Source organism: Branchiostoma lanceolatum, chromosome 7 (assembly GCF_035083965.1).
Source record: "Branchiostoma lanceolatum isolate klBraLanc5 chromosome 7, klBraLanc5.hap2, whole genome shotgun sequence".
Lineage (NCBI taxonomy): Eukaryota > Metazoa > Chordata > Leptocardii > Amphioxiformes > Branchiostomatidae > Branchiostoma > Branchiostoma lanceolatum.
The window spans coordinates 15,455,394-15,470,428 of NC_089728.1; the positions used below are offsets into that span (position 1 = coordinate 15,455,394).

The 15,035-nt window shown below is 38.4% G+C and overlaps 1 protein-coding gene and 1 long non-coding RNA gene across 30 annotated transcripts in view; both read left to right on the forward strand.

Moving 5' to 3' along the window:
- The window catches only part of LOC136437860 (FH1/FH2 domain-containing protein 3-like), a 91,277-nt gene that overhangs the window by 41,518 nt on the left and 34,724 nt on the right, over positions 1–15,035 (forward strand). For 28 of the 29 annotated variants that reach the window (XM_066432396.1, XM_066432401.1, XM_066432403.1 and 25 more), the window contains exon 4: positions 14,845–14,912. In XM_066432396.1, the coding sequence (XP_066288493.1) occupies positions 14,845–14,912 (68 nt within the window). Of the gene's footprint in view, positions 1–12,112; positions 12,239–14,844; positions 14,913–15,035 lie in introns of those variants that run through there. The other variant, XM_066432411.1, reaches the window with a different exon arrangement.
- LOC136437862 (uncharacterized) lies at positions 9,329–11,258 on the forward strand. The gene is made up of 2 exons (XR_010756332.1): positions 9,329–9,756; positions 10,241–11,258. It is a non-coding gene; the product is annotated as an uncharacterized lncRNA (long non-coding RNA).

A 15,035-nucleotide genomic window follows, 5' to 3' on the forward strand; every position in this document is an offset into this window, starting at 1 on the left:
GCGGCGCATGACGCCGAGTTTTCGGCGGCCACCAAATATGACTAGCAACCACCACGGCGCTCTCTGTGTGTTGCTGGGGTTGTCGCCGGCGGGCATTAGAAATGATCTAGATTGCCCTCGTCACGAACTTCCGCTGATCCTCTGGAGTTTTTGAAAATTCTAAGCTCTGTCTAAATATCTTCACACACCAATTTTTTTCCATTAAAAATGACGGGTTGGGCAAAAAATTTGTCCGTCATGAGCGACAAAAACCCGTCAAATGACGGGAGGACGGGCGCTGGCGAGAACACTGCTATAGCTACTTTGAGGGATTGCAGATCAGCATATCTGGCATACTTTCAAGTGTTTTTCCCAGCGCCATTGAGGAGGATAGTCTTGCTCTGACCTATGAGCTATACATCGCAAGTACAAAGGATCACAGTATCCTTGACTGGAAAAATGTGGCTAAAACTGGGGCATACACAGGAGACATTGTGGGGCTGAGATGTTGAAGATTCTTCAGTCATTCAAAGCACAGGTGTTCTCATATGCGTGTCATAGTGGCCTAGTTTTGAGACATCTAAATACGCAACCAGTCCTGTTCCCACAACAGTACACCAAATAGATGAATCGGATATGTGAACTATCTGTTACCGCCTACTCTGTTACTCATCTTGATGTCTTATTGTGTCCATCTTATTCAAGTTATTATGTCTTGAGTGCTGAGTAAGCAAGGCTATCTCTTCTTCCTTGTTGTGACTTGTCTGGGTTTCAAGTGTTAATTATAAGGCTAGTTTGTCTGTTCGGAAAAGAATTAAATGTACATGTGCATCTAATGTTTCAACTTTTGCTTTACTGGTCAGTATTTCCTTTCAATTATTCGTTGTCAATTTTGCAATCTAGAAAAAGTGTGCAGTGGTCATTTGACCACCTGGTTGATAACAAGTGGTTTTTGGTTGTAGAGTATTACAGCATCCCGTAATATACGGTATATTCTTTTGTTTCCCATAGTGACCCAGACATTATCAGTGTCATACAGACCTACATGTACATTGTATATGAAAAGAGGTGCTTCATCCTCATACATGATGAAATCGTCTTTGATCTGTAAAATGTCTGTAAGTTGTAATATTCCAACTTTCAACTTTCTGTCACTGTCTATGACACTTGATGTCAATCACATCTAAGGTATACTGTTCTTTTACTTTTACTGTACTCTCATTTGGCCTTTTAAGGATAAGTCTAGAGATATCTTGCTGGGATGGGTAATTGGCATAACTACATGTGTAGAAGGGTCATCTCAGTATTTAATTTGCTTGGAGGACAACCAACTACCAAGAGAAACTTGACCCAACACGAGTGACATTGATAAAGGGAAGATCTCAACCTGTCCGTGGCCTATTGTCGTCACTGTCAGTGGCTCGACAGTGATTTAGATGCGCAGAGATTGGGTGCAGCGCCCGCTGTCATGCCGCGTGAGTGATACACACTGCAGGAAATGGGTAAGGACAGGACCGCGGGACATCTCCGTAAACATGCTAATTGGAGAATTTACAGGTGAGACAGGAAAACCTCACCGAGAGTTGATGGTCCTTACAAGCGGATTTATCAAGTCCTTATGGCTAATTGGTAGGCTTAAGTGCGGATCATCGCGAGTTATTTTCGTATAAAGTAATGTGTACAGTCATGCAATGTACAAGTAGAGGATCGGGGAAATGTGGACATAGCGTATACACATGTAGAAAATGAACAGCCAGAAAACGCTACTGCTTTCTGATGACTTTTTAGGTGAGTGTCTTCTGTTATGGTGTTGTCGATTTCGTTTTGTACAAATAAGGGTAATTCCACATCAAAATGGGTCATCCTCGGATGTTTGTATTGGTTGTTATGTTTGAACAGCTTGTTTCTCCTAAGAAAACAGTTTGTTTTGATCATGAAGCATGACATCTGAAACAAGCTCTTGTTGATGTTGAGTTGTCGGTCAGTGGTTAGTGAGGATCTAGTATTACGATTTGTTGATTTTTTTAGTTGTTGATGCTTGGACATGTAGAGAACTTAACAAAAATTAATGTAACTTTTATAATTGTGTCAGATCTCATTTTTGATTAATTTCAAGTTTTGAGTAGATGAACTATAGAGGCATGCCACACAAGAGGGGGATGCAAATGAGTTGCTTTCGCATGAGCTGCCATATTTACCATTCTTGTAATACATGTATTCTTGTTTGTTATTGTTGTTTGATTCTCTTATGAATTGGACCAATGGGAGTGCCATTAACAGCCAGAAAACATTAGCCAATCAGCCACAGTTTTAGACAAGGTCTAGGACATTCAGCTGCTGCAATATTGTTCAGTGACTGTCAATTACTTGTTATTACTGCCACTGAGATGGGCAGTTGAGGTATACAAGTGATGGGTGGGTTAACCAAAGAAACCAATGTTTGTAAACCAACCTAAATAGTTATGTTAGATGAAAGGTCTGGGGTAACTTCAAGTTGATGATAAACTTACTATTGGCAATTTAGAGGTCCATGCACAAGTTAAAATTTGCTATGAAGGTTTTAGTGAACATTGTGTTGTATCGTAAACTTGCGGTTGCAAATGTAGATGATAGCACTGAGCAAGTTATTACAATGCAGTCTGGCTGTACAGTTTGGTGTAAATAGTTTATATGAGTTGGACTGAAGAAGTGACATACATTGAATTTGGCACATTTATTTTGGCTGCTGTTGATATAAATGTTATCATTAGGAAAGCTATAATATAGTGGATAGGGCTTAATAGGCAAACAGCTCCTTGGGTGGGCAGCGGTATAATAGACTGTTCCAAATGTCAGCCAGAATAAGATCCTAGGAGTAGGGGAAAACAGTTTTCTCTGATCATGTTATTCTCCTACCAGTAGTTCTATTGTTTTCTCTGAAAAATGACAGCGTATTAGCTTTGTTAAGGAAAACCAACTTTACGATAGAAAAATTAAGAAACTTTTCTATTTCAACAAAGAGAAAATTAAGAAACTTTTCTATTTCAACAAAGAGAGCATTTCTATAGAGAAATATTCTGCATTTGCCAGTAGATGCCACGTTTCTAGCTTTTCTTATTTTTACACAATCCCTCATCACAATTCTTCTTCTTAGATCACCTCTTAGTCTTAAAAGAAGGTGATGCCAAGGATTGTGGTGAAAGATTTAAGTTTACCCCATTGAGTACAAGGTTACTTAGAGCATCAGTTTTCAGTGTGATATTTGGACAAAACACCGAGCCAGGAAGTGTACCTCGCAGGTGCAGAGTTCTCCGCCTAACACAGCTGTCTTGCTCTCCATCCGTCTACACCCTCATAATGAAGCTATCTGAAGTCTCCTCATTTATTTTGTTGTCGGTTCGACCTGCTGCCAGGTGTGTACACTGAACTTTGAATTTGATGCCATCTTGTATCATGTGAGAAAAATTTGTGTATGTAAGGGTGGTTAACCCCTGCATGTTAAAACTTTAAACCTAAAGTTGTAAAGAACCCAACACACCGGGTGTGCTTGGTCAAACTGGCGACTTAACAATTACATGCTCATCCTGTTACGTGATGACCAATGACCAGAAAAGAGTACAAGAAACTTTCAAAGCTACTGTAAGTTATTATAAACAATAAACAATAATACTGTACTACAATTGTATGCAGCAAAATTTTTGTTTTGACAGCTATTTTCCTGTTGATGTAGCAACTCTTAAGTTTGTAGTACATGTAATTCTAAACAAGGCAAATTTAATGGGCATGTGGATGTCATCCATAGGACTATGTTTGTATGGCCTCTCACACAGGAGCAGTGTGAGTAAGTGGTAGCAGATGTGTGTACCTTACCAAGCTGTGTGAGGACACCTGAGAACACTCAGGGGACCGGTACTGTTTTCATTCTACCAAAACTCCTGGCAATTAATGAACTAATAACAGACCTTTACTGGACTCTCATGCCCCACTGGGCTAAGCACAGGTTGCTGTATATCATGAAGTTGGTTAGCATTTGTAAAGGACTAGTTAGGTAGCCAGAAATAACAACTTCTCCGAGAAATGTTGCTCTAGGTTGTATGTCTTCTATTGCCTGACTTGCAAAGCTAGTGTACAAAATTGATAAAGTATGTAGCATCAGTGCAAAGATGGCAATTAGATTTTAATGACTATTGAGAACATTAAGATTTAGTAATATTCTAATGAAAAATTACAAATACAACGATATGGTGTGACACAGATAGAATTTTAGTTTTCAGAACTTATTTGACGATTTAAAAGCTGTCACTGTAGTACTTGATTGAAATACAATGCACACAATATGAATCATTAAGTGTATGTTTAATGACAACAAAACTTGGTCAAACAGGAAACACCAGTGACATGTCCGATAAAAGAACATTGATCTGTGACATACTGTTGACAGTCCTTTGCCTAGACTTTAACCTTCTCCCACCCGTGTTACGTTAAATGGGACAAACATGTATTGTTTACAACATCATTCAGCAGGGAAAGGGTTAACTCAAAATGTAAAACCGTATCTTGACAGAGATTTAAAGAATCTAACTGTTGGGAGAGTACATACAAGTGTTTTATGGTAGTTGCCAACTTTGTGATATTACATAATTACAGTTGGGACGTGTGTTTTCAAGCTGGCGCCCAGGTGAGATATGCCTGGTCTAGACTCCATAGTCTTCCCTCAGTTTGTGTACAGACCTTTATTTGTTGAAACAACAGCCCGAGATAAAGCTGTCACTTTGATTGTCAGGGAGGCTATCTAGTTTTTTTCATAAGAGATAAAGTCCAGATCATTAACATGAATGTATCAGTATTTAATGACCACCCGTGGGTCGGTAAACTTCCTGAGGGGTTTTCTTTATTTGGGGTTATAGGGGCTGAATTATACAAGACCCTCTGATTTTAAAGTGGGCAACAGCAGTCATACTAGATTCCACAAAAAGCACCAAGGGATAGTGCTTAACGCATGCCACTCATTGATGACAAGAACATGATCTACAGGAGATACAAAGAACAAATGCCAACAGTTTATCATATTGAGTATATACTCTACAGCCTGGTAACAGGCTTTTAGATGGTCGTTTTAGTCCATGAACCCTTGGTTAGATGACCAAATGCTTGTTAGATGTTAAAAAGTTTAGACGATGCCCGTTGTTGTTTATCCTAAAAATTTCCATATTTTCATATAATCTTGGTCCTTTTCTTCATCTGCTAAAGAAAAAACAGATAAGGGGAGTTTATTAAACATGTCATAAAATTTTGTGGCCCAGACTAAAGAGTCCTTGTCCATGTGTAGCTCGCTGTACAAGGTTCCTTATACCATTGATATCTGGGAGGGTGTCCTTCTGTTGTTTTGACCCCAGCGGTGTTAGTCTAAGTGATTTGTTTGCTGTTTTGTTTGTCTTGTATTGCCTTTGTTCACAGGTGATTTGCTTACCTTTTCTTGCCTCCCTGCACGGGTATTTATACACCCAGCCACCCGCAAAGAAAGTGTTTTTAGGGAGGTCTTTTTGTCCCCAGCTTCCCACTACAATAAACAAAGTTTATATTCAATTCTGCACTACATATGATTGATTTTAGACAATCTTTATAAACTATATCCACTGAGGAATGAAAGAGCTTACTTTCCTTTACATTATTGTGTCTTTATAACTTTTATAGTTGATATACATGTAATTTATACAGGTGTTCTATTTCTAGAGTTGCTCATATCATCAAACTTGATGTACATGTATTTTCTAATCTCAAGTGTAATGTTTGTGTCCTCAATTAAGGTTAGACATCCAAGTAATAAGATAGGCCAGATAGCAGTTACTCAAGCAACTGGATATGATTTTGGAAACGGTCAGACGTTTCAAATAACATCCACTACTTTTCGTCAGTGACACTGAGCAAGATTTGTTGACCAGCAGGTTTTTAACCACAAACTATAGATTGATATGCGAGTAGTGGATGCTACTTGAAACGTCTGACCATTTCCAAAATCATATCCAGTGGCTTGAGTAACTGTTATTTGGCGATTGTTTGTGTCAGTGAAACAGATTACTTGACAAAAGGTTGGAATGTTAAGGCTATTGTGATTGGATAAGTTCAAGTAAAAGTTAGGAATGTTAAGGCTACTGTGATTGGATGAGTTCAAGTAAAAGGTTGGAATGTAAAGGCTACTGTGATTGGATGAGTTCAAGTAAAAGGTTGGAACGTAAAGACCAAGTGCATTGAACTTTTGCATGGATTTGTTCCAGTAGATTAACACCCGACCTTTAGAACACCTGGGTGCAACGATCTGGACATGATTCAATAAAACGGGATTTTACGAGCGAAACTTAAGAAGTTTGAAGCTCAGTGTGAAGGGTTAGATTTCAAAGCACCTGTCTCGAGTTCCGTCTGTGGGTTAACTTCACAGCCAAGGATAAAGTCAGACAGTGTGATGAAAATTGTTTGGCATTAGAAGGAATTTTGTCCAATCCTGGTTTATTGTCTGTGATCCCACTGTTGCGAAGGAACAGAGCTGTGCTTGTGAATTAATCATTACATATATGCATGGTTTGAACCAAAGACTTGTTTTAAGTTTCTGATATGTGCCTTTCAGCTTAGAGGAGGCACAACGCTACAAACGCTACATGCCTGGATTGATTATTACTCAAAGATACATATGTATATTCAGATGATGATAATATCATATATCAGTACAGTGGTACTGGTAGCTGAAAAAAAAGTAGTCGTAAATTTAGTCATAAATTTTGAAGTAAATTTTGTAGTAGATATAGCAGTAGATTATAGCAGTGAATTTAGTCTAGTAGTGATTTTTAAAAAGATAATGCCAACTACATGTACATATATTTACTAATTTCATATCATGGCCAACAGGCCAAGTTCAATTCAGGGAACACACTGATTGTCTTTGACTGAACCACAAATTGAATGTTCATGTAATTGAATGCCTTGTAATCCTTCCAAATTATTGTAACCCATGTGTGAAATTCAACCTTTTTTCGAACCGTGAACATGGCAGACAGTTGATTCTAGTCCAGGTACATTCCCGGTGTGTGACGTATGTTGGGATTACTGTCTCCGGTATGCGACCACATGCAGACCTGTACAAACACCATCACCTGGTGGTGGCTCAGCAAACAACATTCTACAGTCTCCACATTCTGTGTGCAACAGTACCAACAGTACCAACTGTTACAGTCCGAATGAGTCATCATAAAACTTGAGTCCTTGTCAACCAAGAATGGGGGTTATATCAAGGTTGTACAAACTGACCTACTGGCCATATCTGCTGAAATATCTTCAGGGCTCTGATAAAATGATAAATGTTTGTATTATAAGTGTTTCCATTCTGTGTCCAACAGTACCAACTGTAACTTACAGTCGGAATGAGTCATCATAAACTTTTGTATGGTTGTTAACCAAGGGTTGTACAAACTGACCTACCGGCCATATATGGTCTAACTTCCATATGGTCTAACATATGCTCAGATATGGTCTAACTTCAGGGCTCTTGTAAAATTGTAAATATACATAACTGTTATGCATGTACAATGTAGATGGGATAGTTTTTGAGAAGGAAGGAAATTATAGAAAACTTAAGGTAGCAGCCTGAAAAAATTGAATGGGATTACAATATATAATTTTGTGACAAATAATGACGATACATGTACATGCATAATGAGGAGTAAGAATTCCTTATCATTTTTCATCAGTATATAAATATACATGACTGTATGTATGCATGTAGTTTTATCAAGATGTTCGAGTAAAAAAGCGACTCTATGACTCCTTTCCAACTAAATTTAGCTGGACTATTATTTCTATGTATAGTTACTTTGCTTCTTTTTATACATGTTTATCAGATCTGGCTCCCTTACAGACAGGAAGGTTGCTAATCCGTCCCTTGCTCATGTTTTAGTGCCAGGAGGATTCTATGGATGTTGTACTATGATAAGCTGTTCCCAGATTTCTAGTGTTGCTACACTCCCGGTGAAAGTATGCATGCCACGGCCTATCCCATTTCACTTACACTGTATAAGCGCCACAGAAGATATTGTATAAAAAGACTTTTATAGTGCTGAAACCTTTTAGAGTGATAGTTTATGACCTGCTACACGTATCAAGTTCATGTATAACTGTTATAGTTGGATAAAGCTTGTATTATTAATTACTAGTGACGTCTGGGCCAACTTGCATACTGTAATTCTTGATTTGTTAGCGGTAACTTAATTTTAGCTACTTGAACGGTCTGTATCTGTATCTATATATAATTGTCATTGTCATTGTCATTATATAGCTGGTATAACTGCCCCTTTTTGCCATAAGCCACTAGTCAACTGCTAAAATTTCATCATCATAGATATTTGATCACCAACATTTAAGACAGTGATGTTTGTTCCCACCATAAAAATTGAATGTCGTGAACTACTCCCTTTCCCCCTAAGCACTAAAATTACCAACCGCAATATTAAACATATTTACAGTATAAGATTTAGCATTGACCATGTCATTTCAAAATATTGTTGAAGGAAATTAGTGTAAATTGGAAGGAAATTGGGAAATCTCACACCTAATTGTTACAGTAAATTGATTGACGTCAGGTCACAGACATCAGAGGCTGGTAGAGTATTACTGTAAATCTTGGAAAGTTTGCGGTGGTTTTATTGGCATGTTTTTTGTGTGACCTCATTCATGACACAGCGAGAATACATTTTGTAAGTTTCCAATGAATATTGCACAATTGTAAGAAAACCCTATTTTCCCTTGTACCCAGAAATTACATGTAAGTCCCCCTAAAATGAATGGACTTACAGTATTTTCGAAGTAATACGTGTATAACTAGGCAAGGTGCTCAAACCTCTTGCCAATGAATCAACTTATATCATTATGTTATCTCACTATCGATACTAAACATGGCAAGTGTTATGACGTATTTGTCAGGACCCCCACAAAGTCCAATGCCGCTGTTTTTAAGCCTCTTCCTTGAGACGAGAAATCCTTGACATTCTGCAGGCAAGGCCTTCTGTCTCAAACTCCTTGCGTCACGAGAATGACGTCAAACCAGGCAAGACTTTCTGCCTGCAGCGATGTTTTTCGCCGTGCCAGATTAAAACGTTATCTGGTGACGAAGGTTTGTGTCCCGACGGACAGAAGTTACGCCATGGCGGCACTTGGTCTCACAAACAGGCAAACAGCCATTACATCTTATACCAACACTTCTGTTAGGTTGGAGCATTAATACTACATGTACCTTTCAGCTTCATTTTAGCTGAAGGGTTTCAGATGGTTGGCTGAAAGGGAAAACTACCTTTTTGCACAGCTTCCTGTAGGTAGGCATGTCGAACCTCCGCGTTTTTCCATTAGAACGCGGAAGCGCGTGAGGCAGTAAATGTCTTTTAAAAAATCTTAAAAATCAACCGTTTGTATTTTGCCAATGAAAATCGTTGTCAATAATCTATGGAAGGTTTGCTATCACACTATCATCTTTTTAGTTGAAAATATCCATCGAACAAGGAGCTAAAAATCATCTAAGTTGGCGATGCAGCCGAAAAACCGCCCCGTTCTGACGCCGCGAACGCGGCACGCGATTTTGAGTCCCGCCCGGCGGAAGTCCCATTTTCAACTCAAAAGCCACAAGCCGGTGTAGAACGCAGAACTCTGGGAATGGTTTCAGGTGAAAGGGCAGAGATCAAGGTTCACGCCAGTGGTGGGACAAAATTTCTACGTGATTCTAGGCGGGAGATATGGAAGAAACGGGAGAAACCTCCAGAAGTGAGTGGACATTTTTGCTATTTTTCTTGAACTTAGCAACTTTGTCCCTATACTGTCGCAAATATAGATATAACATGGTTATCATGGTGTAGTTTTTGGTTCTATTTAGGCGAGTTTGGCTTGTGGGTTTAGCGATACATTTTGAGAGTTTTTTTCGACAGCCCGAAAAATGACGTGCGCTGTGTGCGCATACGTGACGGGGGAGGGGGGCGTGAGATCGCGCACTTTGTATGTGCTCGAAATTGAACTTATTGTCATAAATCCTGCGCTATCTAACCGTAGAATGGTCATATATTTTATGCTGAATGTAATATACCTTTCATATCCGATGATATGGCATACTTTGGACGCAACAAACAATTTTCCACTGTCGTAATTATGTTGTGTATATACACTAGCGTTACGATCACACAGTCCGAATTTGTCACACAGTTGTATGATCTTCATTCAGATGTCCTTTCTTGGTTTTCCAATGGATACAAAGGTGGCATATCTGGTACAGCTATGCAGAGAACGTGGGCTGCCTTCAAGCAAACTTGAACAAGTTGAAGATACCACGAACATCAGATCGAGTGCTTGGTGACTAGAATTCAATTTCCTTCTTCAAATTTTCGAAGGGAGAAGCTACTTCAGGAGAATAACTTGAACACTAAATTAATTACTGATACTGTACTAGTCAGAAAGTAAGTTGTAAGTCTGCAGTACTGTAGGTACATTATTATCTGTACCAATCAGAGATCTTATTAGAATGGGTAACATAGGTATTGATACTTATAATTAGCACAATACTATTATCATTCTGATTGATCATGATGTTAATTAGCATATTTAACTAATTAAGCATTGGAATATTAATTTTTTTACAGTAAAGATATTGTTAGGAACCTGTTTCAGCAAGCTTACAACATCAGTGAGTTCATGTAGCAGCCAATATCAGTATCAATAACAATGTATGCCTTTTACTATATATGCCTCATTAGTTTATTGCCAATTAACACATCTTCATATAGATCTATTATTGCTCCTGTTGTAAAAATTCCTGTACTTAAGTCAACATGTAATGTAGGTTAACAGTTGAAAGTTGTTTTAGGGAATAGGTAGTACAAATAGGGATAAGTAAAACAACTTGTTGTACATGTGTATTTGAGGATCAGTTCAGTTCATCCTCTGTTGAGGATAATTACCCTCATTTGCATATCTTGCAATTAGCGAAGACTGCAAAAATACATTATTCTCATAATGATCTGTTCAACAACAAGATAGTCAGAACATCTAGTTCCTTCTTCAATTTTCAGCATGTTTAGAAATGTATGTTAATTGATTGGCACTATTGTGGATGAATAAATTAGTTAGGGTTAATTAGGGCTAATTAAGATAAGATACTGAATATAGGTCAAAAATAAAACATGACAGTCTGTCCAGTTACATTATCTTTAAATGCTGAAAATTTGAACAATATTGGTCAAAGTGTTTAACAGTTACATTAAAACGTATGTAAATAACTGTGGACTTGTGGTCATTTCTGGTGCCATGTTGAGGTCAACCATTCCCATAGGGCCAATAGATAAGCGTCTTCTAATGAAAACGTCCAACTTTTCAACTTTGAAAAATTCTGAAAAATTTCAACTTTGTCCGATTTTGACAGGATAAAAAGCATATTAAGCGGAAGAATCTGATCTGTACTTTGGCAACAATTTCAGCAAGTTATATCTTACCAAAAAAAATGGTGTGACATGCCTACTGTAGGGTAAAAGAAAGTGGTGTAGTTCCATTCTGTACAGCCAGGGGGCACTTCTGTACAGTTGAGGGGAGTCCAACTCCCAAGTGTATTCCACATGGCACTAGGGACAGAACATTAGTATCAAATTAATTGCTTTGATTTAACTAGCATACAGCTTGGTATACTTTTAAGAAACAGATGGGAGATTATTCTTACACCTCCATGTTGGTTGTGTAGGGTCAAGTCATAGCCAGCAAACTTGTCCTCAGTTTGAATGACAGGAACAGGTCTTCAAGGCAGCCCGCCTTCTTTCTTGACGGACTGTTCCATCTTCAGGCAAACAGGGAAGCTGCGATAAACCTAAAAATTCTACCAAAGCTAACATACCAGAATTTTCATTATTCTTATATCTAGACATGCTGTTTAAGGTTGGTTCCTAACAGCTGTGGTGTAACACATAGGCTCTTATCATTGCTGATGGCATGGTAACGAGAGCCATGCTCCCAAGCCTCCCTCCTCCTAATGGCCCTTCCCATCATGCAGCCGGTCCCACAATAGTTAGAACATGGTAGGAATGTGTTGTATAGGGTTACAGGACTCCCCATTGGCAGCCATGACTAGTGCTTCTCCATCCAAGCTATAGCTTACAGATCAGCATATTAGATGTCCACAACAGAAGATGCTATTGTAGTCTATGTTACAAGGTTGCTGGTGTAATGCACAGAAGTATGGCAAGGACAACAAGTGCCAAAGCGCTCATAGGTAATGTGGGGATCTTGTATTTCTTTTGCTGACCATGCCTTATTTGTAGTTGCCCTACATTTTTGACTGATATGACTGATAGGCATAGTCTGGGATGCTTTGGAGAAAATACTGCTGTTGGCATTATAACAAACCTAGAATACTCCCTTGAAGATGAACTTTGTATTAAACTTGAATGTTGTAATCCAATCTTTTTAATGTTTTTTTTATTGCTCTGCTGTGTCTGTGTGTTTTTATTTCAGTCGAGACTTGCAGCAATAAGGAGTGATGTATGGGACATTTATTGTTTGAATTGAAACGCATTAATTTTATTTATTCTGTAAACAATGACTTTTTGCTGAGATCGTCATTATTGCAGACATCTTGATCTCAAGTTTGATCTGAAATTATTTCTTAACTGTATTGGTTGGTATGATAGGCATCATTTTGTTTTTGTCAATGATCATTGTTATGAAAACTCAGTTATTATGTTATTTTGCTTACCCTAAGAATAAAGTCATTTTGTTCAAAATCTTATCAAAACCTCTTTTTTTCTCGTCTTAGATATAAAATCCTGCTTTTCAGTCATGTCACATTTAGCCAGTACTTTATAGTCTTCCCAGTGTGGTGATTAAACACATGGCTTTGTAAGAGGAGAGTCCTCTGTTGTGTGTTGCCTATTTTGGTGATGTTGTCCACTGTGCAAAGCCTGTAGGCTCTCACTAGCTCCCTTTGATACACCACGATAGTTTCCAACTTCTTCACCAATGCTCGCTATCATTGAAGCTTCCTCTTCAAAATCACAACTGACTCTGGCCCTAAGGGTTTCTATTAATAGCGTTGGACGTAAGAGTTGCTAAGTAGATGTTGGCTGGGCTTCAGAAGTACATGTAGGATGTATGTTCTGAGTTAATGCTGGTAGTAGTGATGATTATTCTGCTCCTTAATTTTTGTCCTGCTGTGATTCCCTTAAATATGCACTAAGATTTAAGACTAAGATATTCCTTTGGCTGCGGATTTGTTGATCTTGAAATGATGAGACTTGGATGTGCATAATTTCGTCAATATTATCATTGTAACACTATATAGTGCCATAATGATTGTATTGTGACCTTCATATTGATTCAATGCAATTATTACTAATATAAGGCTAATAATAAAAACAAGAGTCCGTAGGACGCAATTCTCCGTGAAGTATTTATAGTATGTACAAGTATTGACCCACACAAATTGCATCTCTGCACACTGTCCAAGTAGTGTTTTAGAGCAAGTAAAGAGAAAGTGTTTGTTTATACAAGAGTGGTCAACCTGCTGAAAAGTATGTTTTTACAGCATGGCACAGATGGGACCTAGAAATTCCGGGAAAAGTCACAAAGTTAGATCTAGATGGCCCCTTTTCAATTATCAACGAACCATTCTTATTCAGCCTTACAACTAAGATGTTCCAGAAATCACAAATATGCAGTCAATCCTCTTTCCACAATTTATTGCAGGCCGGCCTGATCTATAGCTATCAAGAAATTTGCAATAAAAAAGGCTAATTTATATTATCGTAACATTTCAAGAAGGTCAAAGGTCACAGGATCTAACCACCCGGAAGTGACACTGGCGCGCGCACTTTTCTGAGAGATATTTCTCAACAATCTTTCATCCCCTGCGTAAACTTTTTACATTGTCACAGCCTCCGTATTATAAACTACAAGTGTGGTAAGTTTGAAGGTCCAGAGATTTCCCATTTTCACACTCAGTGTGCGTAAAAGTACATCGTCCGTCCCGTGCGCACATACTGTACGCGAGTTGCGAGTGGACACGGTGCACGGCATACTTAATACACAGACTGAAGCTCACTCGGCACATGTTCGCAGCGAAAACTCACAATTCCGGTTGTCGCATTGGTATGTAACTTGGTATATCGTTTGCTAGGTTGCGTGTGGTGATGCACGTTGTCTATTTTTTAATGTAACGGTGACTATACGATCACAGCAAGTAAGGAAGATTTATACACCGTATCTGCCTGAAGTATTCCAGTCATGCATAACGGATTATAGCATGGTCCCTATGGCAGGGCAGTGGGACATAGCATTAAACGTAGGGGTGCAATTACAGTATTGCATTTACGATGAAAGTAGTTAAGGTGTAACTAAGACATCGTGCATCACCACGCCCAACCAGGCACACTATATGCCAAGTTACACACCAATGCGACGACGGGATCGTGAGTTATAGCTGCGAACGCGCAAGCAAAAGCAATCCCAATACCCCAGAAGGAGGTCACACCTCCTTCCCGGAGTAATAATTGCATTGAATCAAATAGAAAGTAGCTAAGCTAAGATCGGTATTGTTTAGTGCATTTGCTTTCTTGTTGTATCTTAGCACAGCTTTTCTAAAACTGGCAAGTTTACTTGAGTGTCAAGAATATTAATCTGTATTACACCTCTTCTTTGACTAATCCTACTTAAATATAAGTTGCAAATCTAAAGTTCAAATAAAGTCTTCACTTAAGCATTTAAATGGTACAGTGTACATGTATCTATCACTATTTGTTGGTGATGCATCTCACATTATTGTGAATGACATGTAGATATTTTTAGAAACCATATTTTAAATCTTCTGTTCATTTCTTACAGAAAAACTGCTGAATTCCAGTGGCCGAGAATTAAGACGTGCCCTATTCTCCCTCAAGCAAATATTTCAAGTAAGTCCAGAGAGTTTTTTTCCCCTCCTTTATTCATTACCCTTCAATCCACAGTCATCCAAATCCAATTTCTAGAATAGCCTGAATGAAAGTACCCACATGGAATACTGTTTCTAATGAGCT